Here is a 26,784-nt window from a genome sequence, read left to right on the forward strand (position 1 = left end):
AGGCAGAAATGTCATATTCTGTGAGTTTAACTCCTTTTTTCATCTTGCTGCTCAGTTAGGATGTCCTTATTTCCTGTCTTGCCTTTCTGTGTTTGGCTCCACCCTCACTATGCCTAAAAACATCCCTTCAGTGTCTGGATTGTGTAGATTCTAACTGGAATCAGTCAGATTTTTTTTTTCCCAGTAGTGCTTTGGATTTAAACCTCCAGTCTTATTAAGTTTTATTTCTTACATTACTTCATTTGTTTAGGCAGAATTCTCTGCTCAAGAGTCTTTAAACTGTAATTAGGGTCAACTTGTGCCAAAGCTGTATTTTAACAGTGAGATTGGGCATGCATATAGGTATGTAGGTGTGTGTATATGTATACAAACAGGGAGCTCAAAATGATCTAGACCTACACACTATTTGTTTGTATTTACTAATGTTTGTATTTACAAACATTGCAGAAATCCCACTGTTCCATAGCTGGTTCCTAGTGCTTCCCTGTCACCATAATTCTGCTGCATCAAGTGCCATATCCTTTTCCTCCACAGTTTTACATCACCTGCATATTTGATCAAGGCACAATACAGCTCTTTCCAGTCTTCATAAATATTAATTATGTTAATTAAATATTAAATCAAACAGTAAATCATAATTAAAATTAAAATATTAAATATTTATTGAAGGAGATCTAGTGTTGGTGACTCTGAGAGCACAGATCCAGACATCTCCTCCTAGTTAATGTTGTGCCATTTATAATTGTTATGGTAATGGTCCAGCAGCCAATTATGTGTTTCAGACTGCTATATTCATGTTCAAGTCACATCATTCTTTCTCCGTGAAAGAGGTTTGTTGAGCTATATTGAAACCACTGATAACATTTCTGCAGCAAATTTCTGGTTTGGAGAATGATGATTATAGCACAAGACCTGAGAATTATTCTGCTCAAAGCTGAGCTTACTCTCTAATTCAAACTCTGCTGGCCCTGGAACCTGGTCTTTGAGCAGTTTAGAACATAGTGAAGGAATGTTAGACTTTAAACCTAATCATCACTGGGAAGGGAAAAAAACCCACCTGATTATACTTTCCACCCTTGGATTTTCATACCACCTATGGCAATGGAGTGGGTGTTTTTATTGCAAAATCTACATTAATTTACATTAAAACGTCTAAATTAGGGTAGGATGGGAAAAAGTCAGGTTATTAATGCCTGTACCGTTCACTTTTTCTCTATTTATGCTGTTTATTTTGAAGTGTTATAATTTTCACATATATTAAGGATTTTCAAATATTCGACAAGCCTGTCAGGTTCTTTTCATTAAATCACCATTTTGAAGAAAAATATAAAGAATTCACATAGTTCCAGCATTAGAATTACAGTGTTTGACAAGAAATCTGGCCTCTTGCCTTTTTCTTCCATGTTTTAAGTGATAAAGTGCTCCTGGAACCTTGAAATCTGCCATGTCTGAAAGTGTTTCTTTTCCATGGGATAGACCAGACATCACAGGCATGTTTGAACTAAGCCCTCGATGCAAAAGGTAGAATAACAAGTATGCAATAAATAAATGTGAAGGTTTCTTTGGTGCAGCAGGTCTGAGACTTTCTGATGAAAAAAGATATTTGAATATTCCATCCTGAGACCTCAATTTCCCAAATGAGGTATTTCCTAGAAGAAATAGGAAAAGTCTGCTGCTTTTTTTTTTTTTTTTTTTTTTTTTTTTTTTTCCTTCCCTACTAGTGTTCACAGGACCTGATTTTATTAGTTTTTATTTCTGGCCTCATTTTTGTTCCCATGTGAAGATTCTATTCCACTTGAAGCTGTGGAGGCTGAGATTATAATCATCAGCCTAGTACAGCTACCTATCTGAAACAGCTGATCAAACCAAAAATGAGTCAAGAAAGAATCAAAACATGTAAGTTCTGTTAATTTTTAAATTATGCATTTGTAACGTATCTGCTGTCATCGAGTTTTGCCAGATAATTTTGTATAGCCTAATATTTCCTGAGAAGCTTGCTTGCTGTTTCTTCTGCTCTTCCTAAATGTAGCAATTTAGAATTAATAGTAATTATCCCCTTAAATTATATCAAGTATTTGCTTTTCAGCAGTTGTGTTGTAAATGTTTTTAAACCCATTGTGGGATTAAATGAGGAAGAAAGATGGTGAAATACACTGCACATAATACATGTGCCACCTACTGTTGGACATTTTGATTCATATTACAACTATAGTTATTAATCTAGTATAGGTATTATTTATAAATGTTTATGTTGAAACAGATGAGGCTGAAGAGAATACTCTCTGCATTTGCAGTGAGACAGTCAGGCTTTCCATCTGTTTCTATGTGGAAACTACTTTTAAAAAATTCAAATATAAATTCTAAACATTTTGTAAAAAAAAAAAAAAAACACAAACAAGAAACTCAACCAATAAACAAGAGATTGGTAGCACAAAGAGATATTAATCTGTATCTAAATAAAAAATTATAATAATAAAGAAAATCATTTTTAAAAATAACCAAAAAATCCCCCACAAAAGCAAAAAAAAAGAACCCCAACAACAACAACACCAAAAAACCCCAAACAAATTCACCAGCAGTCCATTATTAGACACTTTCATTTAGCAACAGAGTCTTGGTTCTCAGTGGCAGCTGCAGAGCAGGCAGTGCTGGGTGAGAGCTCTCAGGGCTCTGCCTCTTGCAGCAGTGGCACAGATTCCTCTGGAATGTGCATTGGCACAGTCATTTCAGCTGCTCTGGGATGAATGAGTGGATAAGAACAAAGCCACTGCTGCCATTAATATTTGCATGCCAGAATCGATCCTATTGGGCTTTCTCGAGTGCAATTGACAGAAAATGTGCTCCTCCCTTCCTAAACACCTTATAAATAAACACTAAAAGCCCAGCCTTTCTATTTCTCCTCTTCTGCATTTCCATAATTCAGGGAAAAATTCCTTAAGTGGAAAGGAACCTGCTTGACATGTTTTCACTCTATCAATATTAATGTTTTCCAGAGGTGACTAGATAAATCAACAGAGATTGTCTGTCTCTCTGGCAAAAGAGGCCATAAAAGTAAATGACTGTGAGAGAACAAAGTGGAGGGAGTGAAATGTCAAGATTTATGCAGAGGTGTGGGGAAATCAAGGTTGTTTTCTCATCTCCTAATTTGTAGTCCATTTTGACAGGCATTCGGGATTTGTGTTTTCTTCTTCCTATCCTGAAGAAATAATCCCAAAATGAGTGATTGAATTAGAGACAGAAGTAATTTCAGTAACATGTCCTGCTGTCTCAGATGGTACCAGAGAAACTGCTCATTAAATGGAAAACTTCACTGAGGCCAGTTCTGAAGTGTGCTGTACCCCTAGTGCTTCATCATGAAGATACAGTATCTGTCCAGCTTAGGAAAATTATGCACATCACAGTGACTTAGTAAATCTCATATTGGTAAATCACAAAACATTCTCAGCTATCTATTATATACTTTATAATGTCTAAGAATCCTGTCTTTCTTTTCTCTGTATTTTATATTTACAGCAGTTTTTGGCAAGCCTCCCAGGATTTTTTGGAACTAGTAAGGATTTTTAGTTTTTATAATACATGCTGAAAATAGGTTTGTGCACATGGAAGTTTTACAAAGAGGCAATAGGTAAAAACAAATGTACCTATATCTGCCCTGTTTTATATTTTCTCTATTATAATGTTCTACAAGAGGGCCAACAGGGAAAAAAATGTAGAACTGTGGATGTTGTTGTGCTTAGCTAATACAGTAATTTCTATGAAAAATAAGGTGGCTTTAACTTAATTTATGTACATTAGAGTAATCAGCATGAAGTAGCAGTGTTGTTGCCATGTACACATGGTATGTTTGTGCTGTGGAGATTTCAGAATTTCAGAATTTCAGACAATGAGGTCAGTGCCTACCTGACCTGAATTTCCACAACTATATTAGAGAGGAAATTGGTTCTAGTATATAATTTCCTGGAACATCCTCAGGGAGTACACAGTTATGATTACTCAGTGGCTTTAAATCAATGCAGTGGCTGGAACAATATTTATAATATTTGGCAGCTTAAAAATATCTTTTGAAGATGAAAGGATGGATAGCATTTTGGCTAATGACTCCATTCAGTTTGTATCGTGGTCAAAGCTGGCACTGAAGGGTTGGGTGTCTGTGTAGCACAGCCCCTGCCAAATGGCAGAGTGCAGGTACAGCAGCAAAGAATGAGAAGGATTATCTTGCTAATTCAGAGATGGGTAATTGCTTCTATGAAGTTTAATTTTTAAGGGTTTCACCTCTGAACAATTGAATAATGTTGATAAAATTTGGTTGAATAACTGAAAGCAGAGTAGGTCATGGTTCATGTGGAGAGTCATTATCCTGCAGATTTGAAAAGGATCAGGTAGGAAAACATCCTTGAATTGATTGACCTACAGTGTGCAGTTAATATCCTCTCACACTGTTGAAAACAGAAGAGTAACTAAATTCAGACCAGGCAGTCTATCCAGTTGCTAAGGAGAAAAAGCAAAACTCCCGTTCATTCCCAAACTTTACTGTGCTTATGTCTGTGGAATAATTCTGGGCTCTGTCTCACAGTCTGTGTGGACTTTCTGTAAGGTCAGACCCTAAAATTACTTCAGAACATTTGCATGCATTTTTTAGGTGGCAGTCAGCAAATTTCATTTGAACAATGGGAAGGAAAATGCTCCCTTCAGGAAGAGGGACATAAAAATGTGATTCTGCAGCTCCTTCACTAAAATATTTACTACAAATATGATTGAGTTTAACTTGGAAGAGTATTTATTTAGATAACCTGTGGTAATAACTCCACTATTTTCCACATTTTTCTTCTTTGGTGGCAAAATTTTTTCCACTTTATGAGGTTAAGAAAAAGGAGGATTAGGCTTACAAAACCTTACCAAATATATCTGAGTCTCAAATATAGCCTTTTCAGCTCTTTCATTCAGTTGCATTATACTAAGGAAACATATTTTTATCTCTTACTAGCAGTTCTCTAAAAAGGCTGATTTGGCAGTATGCAGATTAAAGAGAAAATATATATATATATATATTCCAGGTAGTATGGTATTGTGTGCAGCAAAACTAAGTGTGAGTGAAATACTCTTTCAATTCCTTCAGCTCCATCCTCACCAGCACAGCTGTACTGATGGCATTTCTTTAATTTCCCATGGATATTTTCTGTCCTTTAGAAGTTCTTCTGAATCCTTATTTTTTTTGTGGTATGGATATATCTGGTGTGAAAATCATGTCTGGTTAGGTAATGCAGGCAAGAACTCTCTCTGCCCTATGCTATTCTAGCTCAAATTTCAAATTTTAACAGTAATTTTGAATTCCTTTTCCTGTGTACCTCCCCCTGTCCCTTTCTTGGAGTTCACTCATACTTTTGAATAAAAGATTAAGCCTTCAAGTTCAGCTGCTCTGGCGAGGTCTGTTAGCACTTACTCCTAAAACACATTTTACAGTTGCCATAAAGAATCCTACACAGAGCTTCAGAAATGTCTGAAAGGTCTCTTACTCTGTTAGGCAGTGATGTGCTGCCAGCAGCTCCTGGCGTTTGTTCCATGTGCTCTCCTTACATAACCAGCTGGGAGGTTTTTAATCAATCAGGAGCTGAAAAAAACCCAAATCCTTTTGTGTGAGGGAAGAATGATTGAGGATACAAATGATAGCAAAGACTACATTAAAAAACCCCAGATTTTTAGGTTTCCACTTCAACCTTACACTGAGTAGAAAAACTGGACATTAAAATAAATGCACCTTAAAATACAGTTCAGTTATATTATTACATCCTTTCAATAGCTTTACATAAACCTCCTTCCTAATTATGGTATTCTAAAGGTTTTTGAGGTATTTGTGATGCAGGCCAAGATGGTAGGAAGCCTCTGGGTTGGAGAAATATTATTGAGGAAAATAATCTAATGAACAGACAAGTTTGAAGTCCATCTGTTCACAGACCATACATCCATATAATCTCTCACCTCAGAAGACACAAAATGTATATTTTATCATAACATGCATTGCAAAATCCTTACAATTAATTCTTCATATTGCACCTGGCTTATATATTCCTTATTGGATGTCTCATATTAACTGATTTATAGAAACAGACCTTGAGGCAATTCAAAGCATCTTTTTACAGCATCTTTAAGAAAAAGTGTTTTGTTGGGTTTGGAGCCAGATTATGTAATTGATAAGAGAGGCTCTTAAGTTTTCACACAGTACAGAGGGAATTTGAAAAGAAAATGGGAATTTTTTTTTTTTCTCTTTGATTTACAGACAAAGCAGTTGAGAGTGGAGAGAAATAGTTCCTAAAAACCATCACTGCACCAAACATTCTGTAAGTACTAAATAGAAGCAGTATGAGAAGGGGAAAGTCTCATGACAGATTGAGACTCTTTATTTTATAAAATAGCTGCAGAGGGCTTGAAAGCTTTAGAGTGCCAGCGAGGGGGCAGAAGAGAAGTGTGTGCACATCTTAGAAGAAAATTACTGAGCTTTAATCTCAAACATTAACCTCAAGTCTTCATTGTGAAGTAGCCTGGTCTTGTTTTTTGGAAATACTGAGCTCTCTCACATTTGTGTAAACAGAAAACTAATGCAGAGCTGGGGGAGAGGAAAAAGTTATATGAGTTTTACAGGCATAAATCTGTGAATTGCTATCCTTTTCAAAGAAATGGGTTTTGAGAAGATCATTGTTACAAAATCATTAGTGTGATCTCCCAAAGAGCTGAGGAAGAGCATGGCTATCCTCGTCAGTCTCTGAAGCACATGAAATGAACACCACTACTAAATGCTTGACTGGGACCTAAAACAGTGTCCAGCTGTTCTATCAATGAAAATTCTGTAGGGTCCAGTTGTTGTGTCAGTCCAGCTTCAGAGAGGAAGCAGGGGACTCTGCAGGTCACAGATTTATGAACTGGGGAGCACAGGTGCACTACACCCTCTGCTAGAGTGGTCCCTGTCTTTATTCCATTGAACTGTGTTGTGGTTTGAAAGCAAAATGAATGAGAGGCTCCAAGTCAGAGACATAATTTAATAAGAAGGTAAAAAGGTAAAAGTAAAATAAAATAAATGCAATAACACAAAGGATCACTGACAGAGTCAGAATACAACCTGAGCACGATGGTGGAAGCAGTCCAGGTGAGGTGCTCTTCCTGAAGCAGTGATCTCACAGAAAGGTCTGGTAGCCCTGCTCCTCTGGGAATCCAGTGGATAAGTGCTCTTGCACTGTCCCACATACCAGCTTATATCCAGGTGAGAATGCTTGGCTCCTCCCCCTGGGCAGAGCATCTCACAATAGCATGAGAAGTGTGAAGTGGGTCCTTGATGGCCCATTAAACAGAGATAACCCCTGGAGGGAGTTACCTGTGACTCATGGGCCAGGCGTTAATGGGCCATTAGCAGAAGACACCCCAAAGGTCATTAGCAGAAGACACCCCAAAGGCCATTAGCAGAAAAGGCAGGGGGCTTGGGAAAACACTAGCCCACCTGGTTTCAACAGTTCATGAAGATGGTGATAGAATAAATACTTTGTGTACATCCTACACTGCAACCCAGGACAAACTGACACCCATCTCCTTCAGCCAGGCTTGTGCTGCACCCAGCCCAAAGCAGGACCACCTGAGCTGTGTGAAGTGGGGCTGTAGCCAAACAAACCTTGCACTCCATTTCAAAGGAAGGGAATATTGAATGGAAATACAAAGAGGGTATTACCCCCTTGTGACATTTGCAAGATGAGTACTGGAATTATAGGCTAGCCATATTTTAAGGAGGATGAGACTTTATTGAAAAAATGAGAAAGAGAAGCTCAAAGTTAAGCCATGGAGCTTAACTCAATCATGGAGCACTGGTCATGGTCACTGTGGAATGATTTTTATTATAGTAGGCAACTCTTCTATCTGTTGGATACAACAGAAGACAATCTCAGGAAGTCAAGAGTACACGTAAAATTTGCAAGGTGCAAATTTTAACCAGGTAATCGACTACTGAACAGCACACCCATAGAGGTGGTAGATGCTCTCTTGCAGTCACTTATAATAAGGTTGAATGCCTTTGAGATACAGTGTAAGTCAAAAACTATGAACTTGATGCAGAAGTTGCTGGTGAGAGTTAGAGGAGGTCAGACCATGTGAAAATTGTCCCCTTTAATCTTAAATTCCCTGAGTTGGAGGCACATCTTAATACTGATACATTGGTTCTCCAGGTGTCAAGAAATGTTCAGCTAGTCTAGAAAAACATTCTGAAAGGCTGTTGATCAAATGTTATCTGTTTGTATTTAAGCAAAATACAATTTGGGGGATACAGTACTTACTAAAACATCATAATCAAGATGTGACCCTGTAGTATTGCTTAGTAGACACAATAAAACACAGCCCTGGGTATTAAGAGTTGTTCAGGAGAAATTGAAAGGAATTTTAAATTAATTATAACCATTGAGATTTTTTGATACAGCTCTAGAATTAATTAAGAAACTCTTGTTAATGACTACAGATACCAGCCATCTCTGAAGGAAGTAAAAAATGGTTGCCTGCACAATAAACATGATTTTGCCATTTGTAGATTCTTTTTAATCAAAATACTCAAACCGAGAAAATTACTCAATAAACGTGATGAGTAAATATTTAACCTTTAGGTTTAGTTTGTGATCACATTCCAAACAAATATAGTTAGAGATGCTTAAACATTTGTAAGTGTTGAACATATGTTTACAGAGTAATTATATTTAACATTGGGAAATTCACAAACCAGTTTCCACATGTGTTATGTGCCCTTTTATATTAATGTTTTCTAAATGTCATGTTGAATAGTATATTAAATTCCATCTCCTTTCTAAGGTACCTGAAGTGGTAGCTTTAGAAGATATTTTTCTCAGCTGTAATAACTCCTCGCATTTAAATATATTATTGGTATTTCCATATATCCTATTACCTTGTATTTTACAGTAAATCAACATATGAAGGTTTTAATAAACCTCATGATTAAGCCAGGTTTTTACTGCAGCTCTCCTTTTGCATTTCAAATCGTCAGTTTGTTGCTGCTGTGATTTCCCCTCTGTACAGGATTACCTTTGTTCAACAGGAATCATGCCAGTCAGTGATAAACAAGAGATTAGCTAACGTAGTTCACTGCATTATGCAATTTTGATATTGCACCTTATCTCACCAATAGGGGAAAAAATTAAAAAGGAAAGTTTCTAAACTCCAGTTTTTTGTCTGAACTCTCCATAGGGCCTCAGTTCTTGGAGCCCTTTCCCCTGGGCAGGTTCTTTTGGCTCCAGACTGCCCTGGTGAGCTGTGCCCTGGTGCCTCCAGGGCTGCTGGACATCACTATGGAAGGGGAATTCCCGGGATGAGAGCGAGGCCTCCGCAGGCAGCCGGGCTGGGAAGGGGCTGGGAAGGGGGAGCAGCAGATGGGCTTTGCTCCTCGCTGCCCTTGGGGCCCCGCAGGGAGATGTCGGTCCTGGGGTTCCCAGGAGAACACGGAACGACACCTGAGCTCCCCTGCGCTCCCTCAACAGCAGAACTGCCTCCCCTGGGGGGCGGCCCAGCCCCGGCACAGCTGCCCAGGGAGGGGGGGGCTCTCCCTCTCTGGAGGCGCCTCAAACCCCCCTGGGCGCTCCCGTGTCACCTGCGCCAGGTGACCCCGCCCTGCCAGGGCTGGGACTGGGGGGTCCTTCAAACCCCAACCATGCTGTGACCATGCTGAGCCCTTCCAACGCGAGCACCGGGTGCAGGAGAGCAGATTTGAGTAAAAACCAACAAAAGAGGAGATTTCACTCCGTACCCGTCCCATTGAACAAACCATAGGATTTGTTACACGCTCCCCGCCCAGCGCCCGAGGCCTCAGCACAGCCCACGGCCCTCCATTGCCAGTGCCAGCCTGACACCTGCCGGCGGCCGCGCGGGGGACTGACGGGAACGGGCCCGGCTCGGTGTTTGAGAGGAGAGCGGACCAGAGAGGGCCCGGGAGCGGTAGAAGAAGCGGCGGGGGCGATTCTGGAGCGATTCAGGGCCGATTCGGGGGCGATTCGGGGCCGGGCCCGGTGCGGGGGCAGCGCGGCCGCGGCCGGCAGGGGGCGCAGCGGGCGGGTCTGGCGGCGGGTCCTGCCGGCGCCCGTAGGGGGCGTGGCCCGGCGGTGAGGCGGGGCTGCCATGGCGGCGGGGCCGGCCTGAGGGCGCGGGGCAGGACCGGCGGTACGGCCAGCGGTACGGCCAGCCATGGCGGCGGGCAGCGCCATCCAGATCCCCACGCGCCTGCCGCTGCTGCTCACACACGAGAGCGTGCTGCTGCCCGGCTCCACCATGCGCACCAGCGTGGACTCTCCGCGCAACATGCAGCTGGTGCGCAGCCGGCTGCTGAAGGGCACCTCGCTGCGGAGCACCATCATCGGCGTCATCCCCAACACCAGCGACCCCACCTCCGACTGCGACGACCTGCCCAACCTGCACAGGTGCGGCTCGGCCCGGCCCGCCCTGGCGGCCTATGGGGTTCCCGGAGCCCGGCCCGGCCTCCCCGGGCGGGTCTGGCCGTGGTTTCCCCGCGGGGCCGCCCCGGGAAGCGCCCCGGCCCTCCCGGTGTCCCCCAGCGGGACAGGGCCCGGGACGGGCCGGCCGCCGGCCCCAGGGGAGGTTTGAAAAGAAACTAAAGTGGACGAGAGAAATAAGACGAAAGAACGCAGCTCTAGGGCTGTCGCAGCTGTTAATCATAGTATTTTTCACTTAATAGGTAACACGGATGTTGAGTTAGTTCGCATAAAGTGAAAACAAGTTGTGTTTCTGTGTGGTGAAACTAACGTGATGTAACTCTTACTCTTCGAGCTTTATCATATCAGTGGAGTCAGTAAGGTGTTGCAAGAATATACCTTAAGTTGTAAATCAGTTTAAATAGGTACGGTGATCTAAAACACTGATTCAGTCCGAGGCCGGGAATTTCAGGGAAGAACCGTCATTTAAAACACTCTCATTTCCCAGTGCGTGTTGCTTAAGCAGAAATGTCAGTGTGCCTGTCCACAGCCAGATCCATTATTAAAAAGAAGTTACATATGTTTCTAAATTGCATGACTGTATTGCAGTATCTTACTTAGTGTTTCAGTTAACTCATTTGTGTTCAGGTTTTAGCGTTTGGTTTTGTAGCTTGTGTTACAAAGAAAATTGGATATTTTGATTTCTTTTCACAATAGGAACTATGACCCAGCAGGGTCTTGCAACCTGTAGCTTGTTTGCCTCTGATAAAGAGCACAGGAAATACTCTGTGGAAGGTGACACAAGGATTTGATCTGTTTTTAGGATTGGCACTGCTGCCCTGGCAGTTCAGGTGGTTGGTAGCAACTGGCCCAAGCCCCATTACACGCTGCTGGTGACAGGCCTGTGCCGATTCCAGATCCTGCAGCTGCTGAAGGAGAAGCCCTATCCCGTGGCTGAAGTGCAGCAGTTAGATCGGCTTGAGCAGTTCACTAATGGCCACAAATCTGAGGAGGAGCTTGGAGAGCTGTCAGAGCAATTCTACAAGTATGCAGTACAGGTAATTTGTTTTATTCTTGTGTGTCACATAACCTAAGTGTGGGTACATTGGGCTCTTTATTTGTTTTCTATCTGCCCTTCTGTTTCTCTGGCTCCTGTATTTTTCATTGACTAGTAGAGTTTCAGTGTTTCTGCTATGCAATAAATGTTACTGTTACAGCTTGAGGTTTCTATGCGAAGTTCCAGGGTGTCTGCACAGCTCATTGCAGCTGAGCCTTGTGCAACTGCTTGTGTTGGTGCTGTAATAAGTTGTTGTTTCATATTTAGCAATACTGTACATACATTCTAGTAAAAGATTTGATTAATTTTCTAGAATTTTACAGAGATATAAGAAAGTATATACAACAGAAGTATAATGATTTGGAATTTAAAGGATGTATTGGGAAAGAGTCATGGGGAAGTTTTTAATCTGGGTATGTGAGGGACATAGGAGATGTATGTATTGAAAAAAATGCTGCAAACAATAATGATACTTTTGAACTTCTCAGACAAGGAGAAAGCTCAAAGTCTTGGTGCTCTATGCTGAGTCAGTGCCTCATCTGTGAACTTTGGGTGAACTTATTTCAGTAGCTTTCTGGCAAACTACCTAGACATGCTTCCCACTGAAAGACACAATTGTGTTTAGGTGAGAGAGCCCCTGAGATAATTCTAGAGGAAACCCAGCAGCCATTGGTGTTGTTCCTTGTGTGTTGTAGCTGGTGGAGATGCTGGACATGTCCGTGCCTGCCGTGGCCAAGCTCCGCCGTCTCCTGGACAATCTGCCCAGAGAGGCTCTGCCAGACATCCTGACCTCCATCATCCGAACAACCAACCAAGAGAAGCTGCAGGTACCGTGTTCTTCAGAGGTTTTAGTGCTAGTTGGGTGTTGCTGTCTTATTAAAGTCAGCCACTTTTAGGTGATTTTGGATTTGCTGACACTTGTGACTGTACAGTGAAAACGTTATTTGTGTTGCAGCTGAGCATGAATGATTGCAAAATTATTTGATGGTGTTGTTTAGAATGTTTATATATGCATGTGGCAGAGCACACCTAAGGTAAATAGGTCTAGTTGGGAAATCTTGGAAATGGTTCATTTTATTAAACAATAGTAGACCATGGACTTCCCATAGTAAAGATGATAAATCTATCTTCAGATTGTGTTGAAATTTGCTTGCTTATCCCAGCTGACTGATCATGATACATATCTTAATGCTAATTACTTTAGAATTAAAATATGTTTAATATTAGAATTAAATATTTTTTAAAACATCTTGAAGCCTGGGTTTCTTTAAACACTTAGACAGTGGTTAAATTTCTATCATATGTCAAAGTAAATCTATGCAAAAATGATCTTTATGGCTTGGTGCTTATTCATCTGATTTCTGTATTTGCTTGCTGTGTTTTGCAAGTTGTTCCTTTTCTTCTCTAAATGCTTATGCTGCACCTGGAATTGAAAGTGTGTTAGGTTCTTCCATAGCACCACAAGTAGAAATTAATGCAGTAATTTGAAGAGAAGGTGTGTACTATAGCTGGATATCCTGTTGGAGGAAGGTACATTAGTTATTAGTGTGTCACTTTTTTTTATTAGAAGCTCTAAAGAAAAGAGTAGCTGGTGGGAGCTGTGGAAATAGAGAGAAGCATTTCCATGTATTTAGTCCATTTAATATGGAAATGGGATTGTGTGCAAAATATTAAAAAGACAAAATAAACAAAAAATCTCTGAACAAAAACCTTGAGGCACAAGGTGATTTTTTTTTTCATTGGGTTGCCCAAGGAGATGCTGTAATTTTCTTAACAGGGCCATTTTTTTCTTGAGGCCCAGTAATTGAAAAATAGGACATTGATAGATGTTTGCCACAGGAAATTTAACTGAAATACTGAGATGTTTTAAAACAGGATAAGAGAATTTTCTCTAGTCTGAAGTGCTTTGTAGTTCAGGCATCCAGACCCTTGAGGCTAGATTTTATGTACTGTATTCTTTTCTTACTTTTCTTGCTACCTGTTTTCCTAAATCCATCTGTTCTATAGCTCTGGTCTAAAGACAGTAACAGAACCACCATGTTCCCTTCCCCCAGAGTGAGGATTCTTCAGTGAATTTGTTGGCTGCTTACAACTCCTTGCTCTTAGATTTTAGATGCTGTTAGGCTGGAGGAACGGTTCAAGATGACCATACCACTGCTTGTTAGACAGATTGAAGGCCTGAAGCTGCTTCAGAAAACAAGAAAGTCCAAACAGGATGATGATAAAAGGGTATGGAGCTTTACATTTGGAATACTTAAACATTCTAAATAAGTACTAAGATGCACTTTTTTAACAGGCTAATGAATGTGTGAATTTAATCTGTGCATTTTTAATGTATAACCATAGTGTGTGATCATAGTCTGGAGCTGCAGAGAACACCCAGCTGGCAACTTCGGCTGTGTAGATACATAAAAGACAAAATACTTGTTTAAAACTGCCTAGGCTTTATTTTATTTTTTTTAATTTAATTTTTATTTTAATCTGAGCACTTTGTGACTATAAATGAATGCTCAGATTGCTCTGAAGAGTCAATTCATGTGCACGATATGCACACAGTGAGTTCTGCCCTGTGCACTGAAAGGTGTATCTTTTATTGATGGCATTGCAGATGAGTGGCAGCTTTTGAACTACAGATAAAGAATGGGTGTTGTAAAATGGAGCTTGTTCACTTTTGCTGCATCTAACTGCACTTTTATAGTTTAGTAACTGGGAGGTCATTGAGAAATGAAAAAAGATCAGAGAGATTTACCCATTTTGTAAAGATTAAGTTTGTGCTGCTTAATGTGCTGGGCTACAGTGCTTGAAATATCACAAATAGCTCCTTTCAGTTTTGTTCTTGTTTTGTGTTGTTTGCTGGTTTAGGATATATGATAAACTCACTTAGGAAATACATAAAGAACTGTAACATTTTAAAGTAGCACCAATAATACTTTCTGAAGTTAATTTCTGGAGTTAAAGCTTTCTGGAGTTCTGAGTTTTTCTATGCACCTTACCTGTTTTTGCCATGATTTTCATTCAAAGCCAAAGCCCACAGCTTATTTAAAACTCAAGACCTGATGGAATTCTGTGGCTCTGTTTCCATTGCACAGGTTGTAGCTATTCGTCCTAATAGAAGAATCACTCATGGGAGCATTACAGAAGATGAGGAGGAAGAAGAAGATCATGATGATGTTGTCATGCTAGAAAAAAAGATTAGAACATCCAGTATGTCAGAACAAGCTCTTAAAGTTTGTCTTAAAGAAATAAAAAGGTAGGAGGCTTTTAAATGGTGGTTTCTTATAAAATTTAAAACAAATCTTGAAGACCTTTTCCTGTTTGATGTATGTTTGTGTTGGTTTATGTTTTTGAAATGATTTTAAACCTCAGGCAGCAACTGCTGCTTGCAGTGCAGTAGGGGCTTCCTTTGCATTTAATGTCTGCTTGGCCTTTAGAATTCTGTACTTATATTTCCAGATTAAAGAAGATGCCTCAGTCAATGCCAGAATATGCCTTGACAAGAAATTACCTGGAACTGATGGTAGAATTGCCATGGAACAAGAGTACAAAAGGTAAACCTTTCCCTTAGTGGTGATTCTCTTGCACAAACATTTTAGGACAAGTAACTGTCATGTAAACACTTTTTTTGATTTAGTTCTGTCTTGTAAAACCATTGTTGATAAGTTACTGTAAGCCAGGTAAACCATTAGACTTCAATGAGAGCTGTACACTGAATAGCCTGTGTAGCTCAGTTTACATCTAAGAATGTGGATTTTAAAAGTATCAAGAATAGTTTAATGAAAAATGAAGGTGTTTTTGATTACAATTTGTGCCAGTATGTATCAAAAATAATAAAGAAATGAGCATCTAATTATTTTTTATATGTCAGGCAAAAAAAATCCTTTGAAGATTTCTGTAACATTGTTTTTTCTGAAGAAGGTTCTGGTTTATCTTAAGCAAGTTTGGTAAGAAACAAAAGGATAAAAAAAGCACAATTGTAGTTAATTGCTGGTATTTGTAGTGATGAATTGTTGCTGGTTTGAAATAGAGCCCTGGCTGTTTACAAAAAAATCTCATAAATATTTTCTTTAATCATTAAATTGTAAAAAGATCTGCCTACATGTACTTTGCAGTATTATTCAAAGAATTTCCAAATGTTTGTTGACAGTCCTAGCAGACTGTTCTTTTGGTGGAAGTTGCTCTTTGATCTTTTAAAATTATGCCATGTCATGCAAAGTTTGATGTTTTTACTTTAAGCAAAGTTTGTGAGTGTGACCCATGTGATTGCTATTTTGAACTCTGTAGCTACAGTGAATAAAAACACACATGAATACAGAAATAGAGAATCATGTTAATTATTTTAGCTTTGGATGTCATTATCAGCATGGTTCTGTCTAATTTAGGTCTAATTTCCTTTTTAAAGTAGGAAATTAAAGAAGAACTTTAATACCTTTGTTTTAGAAAAGCATTGTCTGAAGTAAGTGTATGAGTTGGGGGATTGCCCTGATGAAGGTACCTGTCCTGTAGGATGAGCTGTTCCCATTTTGAAGGTAGAAGTGCTGATCTCTGTGCTGTTGTCAATGCAGATCGCCTGGAGATCCGAGCAGCCAGGATTGTTTTGGATAATGACCATTACGCCATGGAGAAGTTGAAGAAGAGAGTTTTGGAGTACTTGGCTGTGCGACAGCTCAAGAACAACCTCAAGGGACCCATTCTTTGTTTCGTGGGGCCCCCAGGAGTTGGTAAAACCAGTGTTGGAAGATCAATTGCAAAGACTTTGGGTCGAGAATTCCACAGAATTGCTTTAGGAGGAGTCTGTGATCAGTCTGATATTCGAGGCCACAGGTAATTACTTCTTCTTTTCCTAACTGCAGTTTTTTCTCTGCAGAATGTATTGATTATTTTCACTGTTCAGCCAATACAGAGAAATTTTGCTTCTGTGAAACAATGGTAGGTATTTATTGATTTTCCTTTGTATTCAGTGGTGTTATTTGGGGAAGAATTTTGATGGAATGGATGTTTGGTGTTGTGGTACAGACTTTATTCTTTCCCTCTGCTGCTGCCCTTTATTGTCATAGAGAATGGATTTCATCTTCAGTTATTTTACCACTGTGAAGTAAAATTCTGTAGCAAGTTTAATGCAAAGTCTTGATTTTTCTGCCTTTAAGAGGGATGTAAAGTTTTAATTATCCAATATAACCTCTAGTAGCAATACATTCCTTCATAACCATGTTTGCTGCTAAAAGACCAGGAAAATCTTGGAGTGATACATGAGAGTTGATAAATGATAGAAATGGACTATTTTGTGCACTGTTTTCCTATTTCAAAAGGAGATTTATGCCTAAGCTGGCAGGTTTCAAAGGACATTTTTTAGATGACATTCCTTAGGACTGTTTATGGTGTTGGGCTCTTCATGAATCTACTACTTAGTCTTTTAAATCTGTATTAGTCCGTTCCTCAATCCTTGCAACTGGAAGCATAATGAATGGGCAATAGAGATAAAGCATCACTGCAGCATTTTTGTACCTATTACACATATTTTATGCTTATTGCATGTAGTGTAGGAAGTCTGAAATAATGAATTTTAGTCAGATTTTCTTTAAAGTCACGTTATTGAATAAAATTTGTCTTTACAACAGTAGGTGAATACTGTGAATTAAAGCTATTGATTATTATTTTGATGCACCCAGCAGTTAATTTTGCCCAGGGGCTATGCAGCTACTCTCAGTAGAATACACCTAAGATAGAATGTCCTAAAAACAACTTCAAATGTGGCTCAGCAACATGTGCTATTCGAAGTGAAGCCACTAGAGGCTGTGGAATACTCAGCATTATGGAAAATAACTTCTCCAGAGCAGAGCAGGACTCAGTCCTTTGTAACAGGGAAACCATGTCTTCAATTGACATTATAAACAAAAGTCAAACTTCCTATCTTGGGCTGGACCTCATAAAGAGTAAAGACAGGGAGAGCCATATGACAGAGCCTCTAAAAAGCTTTTTAGTTCAGGTGTTTGTGGCTGTCACATTTTTGAAGACATTATTAGGTTCTTAACTCATGTTAGAGACTAACTGTTAAAAATTTCATATTAAAAAGTGTATGAAATTAGCCAATAGTAAATATTTTCTAAGTGAAGTTTTTTTTCACCAGCAAAGGAAAATACAATCTAGAATTAGCAAGAATACTGTGTGGTTACTATTCAACAAGCAAGTGTATAGTTTAAAAATGAGTTTCAGAGCAGTTGGTACCAGGAGTCCTTTGAGCCAACTGCTTTTTCCATTTTTTTTGTAGTTAAAATCAAACCCACCTGTTGCATAGTGAATTTTAAATTCTGCTTTGGTTTGTTTTCCTCCTTCTCAGAATATGATTCAATCAGATTAGAACTACAGCTTTTCTGTAGAGCTCTGTAATGTCCTTTTGTGTGAATAAATCCTTCAAGTTACTCCCAGTCAGGTGAATTCATGTTGTGCATGTGGTGGCACTCAGGGGAAGGTGGTCCAGAGGTGGAGGAGACACAGACTGTTGTTTTCTGAGTTTCACTGTTGAGCAGGCTGATTTTCTAATACTACACCTTGGAAGACATTGTTTTTTCTCCTAAAAGCTCCTTATTAGGCTTTGGGGTTCAAGTTAAGAATTCCACTAACATTGCAGGAGAACAGTACTTTATGTGCCTGCTGATGTACTGAACATGTACAAAAATGTACCAAATGTACTAGAACATTCAAAAGGAACTGTTTCAGCTTGGCTTGCAAGCAAACAGTGCCTGAAATAGCATTCACTTGGGCCACTTCCTTGAAAGGTGCAGACTGAGAGACTCGGCAGACAAAGCTCTGAGAGCAGCAGGGTGGGGAGTGCTGTTGCAGTAACTGTGCTCTCCCACCTGGTGTGCAAATGTGGCCACTGGAACTGCCCAGGTTTGGCCATTTCACTGGGGATCGTGTGCCTGCACCTGGAGCTTGGGAATCCTGCATTGATTGAGTGAGGAGTAACAAGTGTTCTGCATTCCCAAAACAAAATCATCCTCTTGGTACAAAACCAGAACTCCTTCATCAGTCATCCTGCAGCTGTTGTCTGCATTTACCACTCATCTAAACCATATGTTAAAGTATGCTGGTTTGCATTTGTTGTTTACTTGTAGTAAAAAAAAAAAAAAAAACAAAAAAACAAAAAAAACCAACAAACAAAAAAAACCCCAAAAAACACCTACAAACCACTCTGAAGAATTACTTAGAACTTTTTTCCAAGAAGCTCATTGCTTTTAAAATCTCCTTAGTACTGATATTTTGTATCACACAGGAAATATATGATCTTCTCTGATGTGTGTTTTTCTGTTTCTGAAAAGGAAAGATGTAATTGTGCCATTTATTTATAGTTGTGCTGGTGAGGTAAGTGTGAAGCTCTTCTTTCTCACCTTCATGTGAAGCACTCCTTGCTGTATTACCAGTGCTTTGCAGTTTCAAAAGCTTGGACAGTTCACTTCTGGCTTAGGCGTTTGCTGAAGACTTTTTAGGTGCACTTGTTTGAGGAGAGGTGGATTCCTCACCAGGAGAGCTGTGCCAGCAGAGCTTCCCTGCACAGGCCTTGTTGCACCAGAAAAAAACAAACTGCAGACAGCATCACTCATGAGAGGAATGAGCTTTGTTGGACAAGTACAAAGCAGAGATAGATTTCAAAGCCCTTGAGTGGATGCAGCCTCTGGCCTTGCCCAAAAAATAAGGCTGTGACCTTGTGCAAGGATGTTCAGAAACACTGGTGTTAACTTTGTTATCCTTTTCTACCCCTGCAGTTAAAAATGACTTAAAACTATTTGTCATGAGATCACTGTGAAGAAAGTGGGTCCTGTTGCTTTCTTTCAATAATACTGCCACTGCTTTAAGGGTTCTATTTCTGAGGCTTTCCCAGTTTACTTTGGGAGAACCACGAAGGTTGGATTTCCCAGCTGTTTTTCTTGCATTTTCTAGGATAATAGTGCCTGATACATACTGTATGAGTCTAGTGTTTTGTTTAAAGGTACTTTTTCAGTGCTCTAAAACTGCATAAAAAGATTACTCAGTTGCAGATCTTCTCTGCCTGGAGCTCTCAAGGGGTTGGGTTTTTTAAAGGTTGCTACTCAAGTGAGATGAGTAGGAAACTTGCTCTGTGCTTCCTGTTTTGAATGGGGAAAGCTGACTGTACTCTGGGTTTAATGCAGGGAAAGAAACTGCATCAAAAATGAGCAAAGCAATGTAGGATATTGTTTTGCCTCTTTTCAACCCTAGCAAAAATAATGAAATCAACATCACATTCAGTGATAGTGTTCCTAAGCATTTAGTTTCACATCTTACAAGGCGAAGGTTAACAGCCAGACAGATAAATGGCCATATCTGCTTGTAATTTTAATATATTCTGGCTGGTTTTATATGTAAATATCTGCAGGGCCTGTCTTACCAAGGATTCTTTTGTTGAGATGTGTTCCCTAATAACTTTGGAGATCTTGAGAATCTGGTGATTAGTATAATAAAATAGGTATTGGTCCATCTCTAATAAATGAAGAGGTACTACAGATTCAGACTGTTGCATCTGTTTGCCTTCATTTTGTTTATAAACCAGCCTTAAAACTCAATGGAACATGGATAGCTCAAATTCTTCCAGGATTCAAAAGGACCAAGTAAAACTTTGTGTATCTAAAACCAAAAACATGCATTTAAAAAGTGATGTTTTTAAGCATGCACTTGAGAATAGTGTAGCAAGCAAGAACAAAGAGTGCTTGATGTTTACCTAATTATGTTACCCTATTACTACCGTAAGCAAAACACTGAAACAGTTGGGCTGCAGTGTCTCTGAAGCATATAAAATTATTCTCTAGTGCAGTGAGCACCTTGTGGCAAAAACAACAGAGACGAATAAAACTACTGCCACCAAACAAAACCCAAAACCACAAAAAGTAAAAAAAAAAAAAGTAAAAAAAAAAAACCATAACTGAATAAAAAACAAATCCCCCAGAAAACAAAGAAATGCCCAAATTGCTACACTGATAAATTTGTTTACACTGGTAAATGATTCACTTGTATGAACTCCAGCTCTGATTCAGTCTCCTCATTTTCTGATTGCATTTTGTAGAATGCTCTCCCTGTCTTGGCAGGGCCGTGGGTGTGCAGATGGAGGAGGAGGAGGCAGGCTGGCTGTGTAATAGCTCCCCATGCAGAGTCCTGATCTGTAATGAATGTTCCACAGCGCAGCCCTCCGTGAGAGCAATCCGCTCCCTTGCTGCAGATTAAGACTACACAAAAGCACTCAAGTGAGGAACTGTTGCCTGCTGGCTGCTTCAGTCTTTAGCAGCTGCCTCAGGAAGGTGGTAACAGGCAAACTGAATTACTCTCTCATTGCTGGCTGTTTAGAAGATCTTAAAACCTTTTATTTTTTTTCTCAGAGCTAGAATTAAATACATTTACTGCAATTTGTTTCCTCCTGTGGTTAAATGTTACATGGAACTGACACCATTTCTGTGTGGTTTGGGTTCTGCTTTTGTTCTTTTTTGGAGTTTTTGGGGTTTTTTTAATGTGTTTAAAGTCACCTCTAATATTTTTTGAAATTAGTCCCATGGTATTTTTGGTTTCATCTTTGTAAATGTCATCCTGTTTATTTTGGCCAGTAGTAAAGCGGATCGTATGGCAAAGCGGGCCTGTTCTGCCTGTCTGCTTTGTGAGGGTCATGAGCTAGATACTGTAATTCAGCACTTCATGTATCTCTTACTTCTTAGAATTTCATGCTCTTAATTATAGTATTTTGAGTAGTTATGGCACAAGCAGAAAATGTGTGATAAATGCAGCAAAAAAGGGTTATATACATCTGTAAAATGTAGTTATGCGCTGTGTGTGTTATGGAAAAACAAATTTACTGATTTGCTGAATAAATTCAGACTCGTCATTTTTTGTTTCATTGCAGTGTTCAGCTTTTCATTTTATATTGAAATGACAGTAATTGCAGTTACTTTTGGTGGGTATTTATTAAAGCATGCTGTCATGGGGACATTGACAGTTCAGCATAACTGGAATTTTGCTCTCTTTTATAACGTGCTGTGTGAACTCTGTTGTGATGACACAGTCCCAGCATTGTAATTATAAAAATATTTTTATTAATGAGATTCCGGAATCTGCTTCTGCTTGTTCTTACAGTACAAGGATGCTGGTACTGAAACATGTTAAAATGTCCACAAGCTGTAGAGTTTGGATACACTTTAATGCAAATTATTGTCTTTGCAGATTAACTAGTTCACCATGGAACTCAAATTTTCATCCGCTGCTATAATTGCTTGTATTAACTCAGTTGTATATTCCATATTTTTATCAAGTATTCCACAAATTTTTGCAAAAAAATCAGGAATTGTTGCAATGCTCCTTGTTCTTCTATTTTGCCTGGAGTTTTATTTGTGATATTTTTGATGTTGCTGCTCCTGTTCCCCATGTCACCACCCTCTTTCCCCATCCCTGTTCCTTTCCAGGCGCACCTATGTGGGCAGCATGCCTGGCAGGATCATCAACGGGCTGAAGACTGTGGGGGTGAACAATCCTGTTTTCCTCTTGGATGAGGTGGATAAATTGGCAAAGAGCTTGCAGGGGGACCCTGCAGCAGCCTTGCTTGAGGTAAGAGGTGTTAAACTGCAAGCATTGTTTCCTTTGGATTTTAAAGGCATTAAACTGGACTCAGAAGATTCACTGGACAAAAGAAGGCCTGACAGAATCTGTGTTATGGGATATCAGCTGCTGAGTTCTGACTTGGGTGGGTTTCTGTCAATTCCTTGGGCACAATGCAGATGCTGTTACACAGTGGCTAGGTAACATAAATCTGAGCTGTACTTGAACACAATGTTAGATGTTGGGGTGTTTTCTGTATTTAAATAGTGTTCAAGCCCTAAGCATCACTTATTTGGGAGACTTGATTTTTACTGATCAAATGTTGTTAGCTAAGAAAGAGCTGTAGAGGATCTAGACAGTAACTAGACTTCTTCAAGTTTTCCCTTTCTTTCTTGGAACAACTTTAATATATTTTTGAAGCTGTTGATGGTACCAGCTTGTAGTGGAGCTAAGCAGCTTACCCAGTGCATAATGTGGACTAGCTGCATTTTCTTTTAGGAGCATTTCTTTAATTAGTGTTGTAATTAACTTTCTGAAGTTGGATTTTTCATGTAAGTCACAGATTCCCACTCCTTGACTGATTATGGTGTGATGAGTGTTTGGCTGATTATGGTGTGATGAGTGTTAGCTTTCCATGGGAGTCAGGTTTTCCATGAGTGCATTTTTTCTGAACTTCTGGCACTCAGACTAAGGTGTGAATGAGTCTAGTTTGGAAGCACATATTACAGTTATTTTATCACAAAGGTTTTATCACAAAGTTGATTTGCTTAACGACACAAATAACATTCAGGAGATACCATTGAGGGCTTTGGTGAGTGAGATACTGTTGGAATATTCTGTTAATCCCATCAAGTATTGAGATGTTATTAATTAGGTTAGTTGGTCTTTCAGGAGGCCAAAAACTGGAGTGATCATGAAGAAGCTGAATTGAGACCTGCACCTTGCAGGCTTCGTGGATCACATAGCAGACAGCAGTAAGGAGTTGTCAGAACCTTCTTCCCAATTTCCATTTTCTGTAGTGTGACGTGATATCCCAGTTCAATTCTTTCTTCCACTGATTTGTGCATATTCAGTGCTCTTATTTTAGCAGGTTGCTGGAGAGAGGAAGGAGCATGTTCTCAGATGTGGGGAAGAGACAAAGCATTGCTCTTCCCTGGGCAGAAGGCTGTGTCCATCTTCCTGTGCCAACACGGATGGCAAAGGGGACAATGAGGGAGGGGATGGCAAAGGGGAGAATGAGGGAGGTGCTGGCACAGCAAGGCTGGGCCAGGCTGAGGTGTTGAGGCTGCCAGGGCAGATGCAGCACTAATGTGCATGATGGTTTTTGTACTGTGCATGCTTAGAGATTCCTTGTACTGCTGTAGTTTTATGCTCTGCCTTCCTCTTTTGTGTTCTCTCTGGCCCTGGGGGCTGCCATGCTCCCACTGTGTCAGCTGCACTGCTTCTGGCATGGTTGTGTACCTGTTTCAGTCAAAAGGAGAGGCTTTAGTAAAAAATACTCACATTTTTTGAGCTAGCCTGGCACATTTTCACGGAAGTACCTTAGGGCATAATCCTGGAAGCATCTCAGTTGTCAGAGCTGAGGTGTGGTAGCTTTGGTATGTGGGGGTGAAAGTGGTTCTGATAGTATTTGCCTACAGAGTTATTCTAATGACTCTCCTGACTGACAGAGCCTAATGCAGTGATTTAAATATGAAAAATGCTACTTAAATTAAGGTGTCATGAGCTCATCTGGATGCTGTATGACATTCTGCAAATGAAGTGTCAATTGACTTTCTACAAACGTCATTATTTTCTTCCTGCTAGATAGTGGAAAATTACTGTTTTGACAAGGCCAACGAGTTCTTTGAAAATCAGTGTATGAACAGGCTGTGGTTTGAGAGCTCTGTTTTGATCTTTGCATGTTAACATGAACTAGTAATAATTTAAGTGTGCTAGAAAATAGCATGGCTTCACTTCTTTAGCTTTTAAAAATGACAGTTAATGGTCCCTTACCTGTGTATTTCTCAAGTGTGTAGTACACTTTTTTAGGGTGCATGAAGAGCTTCAAAGTGCAAAGAAAACAAGCAGGGGAGTGTAATAAATACATTATTCCTTGTACTAGTCCCCTGGGGAATTTTATTTACACTTTGCTGAAAATGTAATGATCTCTGTCCCTGAGCTTGATACCTCTCCTGTCATTTGTGTTTTAGATACTTGAACTAAGCTGTCCTAATTCTAGTCAATGCATGGATAAAAATACCTGAAAATCGAATGTTTCTATTTAGCTGGCTGTTGTTTGCTATGCAGACACAATGATTTGGGATTTCTTGGAAAGAGTGTTCCAATCATGAATCTAGATCTGTATATTAATGCTGAGAATTTTTTTCAACCTTTTTTTTTTTTTTTTTTTTTTTTTTTTTTTTGTTTTTTTTTTTTTTTTTTTTTTTTTTTGTTTTTTTGTGTTTTTTTTTTTTGTTTTTTTGTTTTTTGTTTTAATTCCCTGTCCTGCAATTGTAGTTTTCAATTGTGTCGTTTGTGAGGGCAAACAAATTTAATTAATACTTGTTTAATTAGTTGCTTGAATTCTGAGTATTTCATTGCTGCTTTGAGATGTTTCTGTTTTCCATCTTTTAAAGCCACATTCTCAGTGATACTCAGCTCTTGGTCCTGCCATGAATTTTTCCAGCTGAGGCTCATAAGTTTACTTCCCACTACCTGCCTGGGCTGCAGGGTTTATGTAAGCCCTGCTAATTGCCCATTAGCTGCATCTGGAGAAGTAATTGCTCTATTAACCATGGCTGCACTGCTCCCCTGTGAGACCTCTGTATCCCTGTACTGCTGGCTAAACATCCTGGAGCAGGTGCTTTACCTCTTCTAATGGACAGCTCCTGGCTGGACCTAATAGCTTCATTTTCATCTGCTTCCCCTGGTTTACCTTGTTGCAAAGTCCATCTGGAGTGGGCAGAGGTGGCTGTTATGGGGAGCAAACAATAGTCAGTGCTCACCTGACTGCTGCATTTGCTGTTCACACTGCTGCTTGTCTGGGAAATGCCATCATTAACTATGAAAGGCACATCCTTTATTCCTTAATGTGCAGATGTGTTCAATTCTTGCTGTCCACAACAGGGCATATTCAGGAAGAAAATTGCCATCCCTGTGATCTTGGGAGCAGAGCTTGGTGCTTTATAATTGCCAGATGTGTGTTTAGTTCCAATCTTTATTTCTTCTGCAGAGCTGTTGCTTCAGCAAGGCAGAATGTCTTCCTATTTCCAGTTACTGTTCATTAACAAAGGAATATTTTAGTCTAAATTTAGATGACCTCTGTTGAAAACAGAAGAAAACAGAAATGGATCCAAGTGCCTGATAGTGACTATTTGTATGCAGGGAAATTAGACCAGGAGCATAGCCAGGCAATTAAATGCTCATGGAATTTATTCTGGATTTTGTGGTAATAAAAAGCTGTTACAGAGAAGCCTTTGTATGCATGTGAGCTATCTGTCATAAATTAGCCAAGATATTTTGTGCACTGAATGTTCTTTTTGTGCTTCATATTTCTGTATTAATTGAATATCTTGGAAAACTTTAGAACTTGAAGTTCAGCACAGATACCTAACTGAAGAACAGTTCTATTTGCTTTGGAAAATCTGTTTGAAATGCACAGGCAGGGTATTGGTTTGTATTTTATTTTAAAAAGCAGTTACCATGACAAAGAATTATGAGTCTGGAGGATCTCCAGCCCTTGTAAAAAATCTCAGATAATTCACATTTTTTTATATAATCCAAGTTGGTTTGGATTACAGTTTCCTTTATCTTTATTGGATAGTATTTTTTACATTGAGTACAGCATCAATATTTTGTGTAACTTTGTAAATAACATTCTAATGACCAGCTTGATTAGCAGGGTTCATAAGAATTTCTAGTTGCAGACTAGAAAGAGAAAGAAACATGCATGTAAAAAAATGTGTCAAAATACCAATTTGGTCTGTCAGAATACATTGTTTTTCAGCAGCTGTGGAATTACTTGCAAACACTTCAGCTGATAGACTGGAATTCTATGGAAATATTGTTATCAGTATAAAAAAAAAAGATGTAAGCTGAATTAGGATTAGCTGTTTAAAACAGTTCAGAAAATTTGCAAGAGTAGACTTGGAGTGGGAGGCTAATATTTGGTGTAGAGCGGCTTGTTTGGAAGACAGTTTGTAGCTGCTGCACTTGCATTCCCTCCTGTTGTTGTGTCACCCTCTAGTTCAGGGCTGGACTGGGGTAAGGCACATCTCTGAATTGTGCATCAGTGGACTTGGCTTGTCAGGATACTTCAAAGCCTTTGCCTTCATTGGTAAAGAAGGGAGTAAACGACAGCAGCTGCGTGCTGAAGAGGGTAAGAAAAGCTTTTGAATAGCTTAGAGCTAGTGCACAGTGGTATTCACTGGGTTCCAGCCCTAGGTTCAGAATTGAAGCATATGCTTCAGTGTGTTTTAAGATTTCACTATTAAGGGGAATGTATAACTGCTCTTAAATCTGTGCAGCACTTCAAAATAAAATCTGAAGTTATTCTGTTTTATTCTAATTTTTAGGAAAGGCAGCTGTGTTTCTGGCATTCTGTAATAGAAGGATTTTTTTGGTTTGTTTTGACCATAATTTTTTTCAAAATATTTTTTTCACTTTTTAAAGCCTGAGGAGAATATACGAGTAATGAAA

At 39.5% G+C, this 26,784-nt stretch overlaps 1 protein-coding gene across 1 annotated transcript in view; it reads left to right on the forward strand.

Annotated features, from left to right (window-relative positions):
• Positions 1 to 10,200: 10,200 nt before the first annotated feature.
• Positions 10,201 to 26,784, forward strand: part of LONP2 (lon peptidase 2, peroxisomal) — a 37,109-nt gene continuing 20,525 nt past the window's right edge. Inside the window, exons 1-8 of the mRNA XM_083869923.1 lie at positions 10,201 to 10,448; positions 11,284 to 11,518; positions 12,213 to 12,344; positions 13,624 to 13,746; positions 14,607 to 14,767; positions 14,971 to 15,065; positions 16,080 to 16,338; positions 21,972 to 22,113. Coding sequence (XP_083726049.1) covers positions 10,216 to 10,448; positions 11,284 to 11,518; positions 12,213 to 12,344; positions 13,624 to 13,746; positions 14,607 to 14,767; positions 14,971 to 15,065; positions 16,080 to 16,338; positions 21,972 to 22,113 — 1,380 coding nt within the window. The 5' untranslated portion in view covers positions 10,201 to 10,215. The remainder of the gene's footprint in view (positions 10,449 to 11,283; positions 11,519 to 12,212; positions 12,345 to 13,623; positions 13,747 to 14,606; positions 14,768 to 14,970; positions 15,066 to 16,079; positions 16,339 to 21,971; positions 22,114 to 26,784) is intronic.

The sequence above is a fragment of the Zosterops lateralis genome (assembly GCF_965231275.1).
Source record: "Zosterops lateralis genome assembly, chromosome: 12".
NCBI classification, from domain to species: domain Eukaryota; kingdom Metazoa; phylum Chordata; class Aves; order Passeriformes; family Zosteropidae; genus Zosterops; species Zosterops lateralis.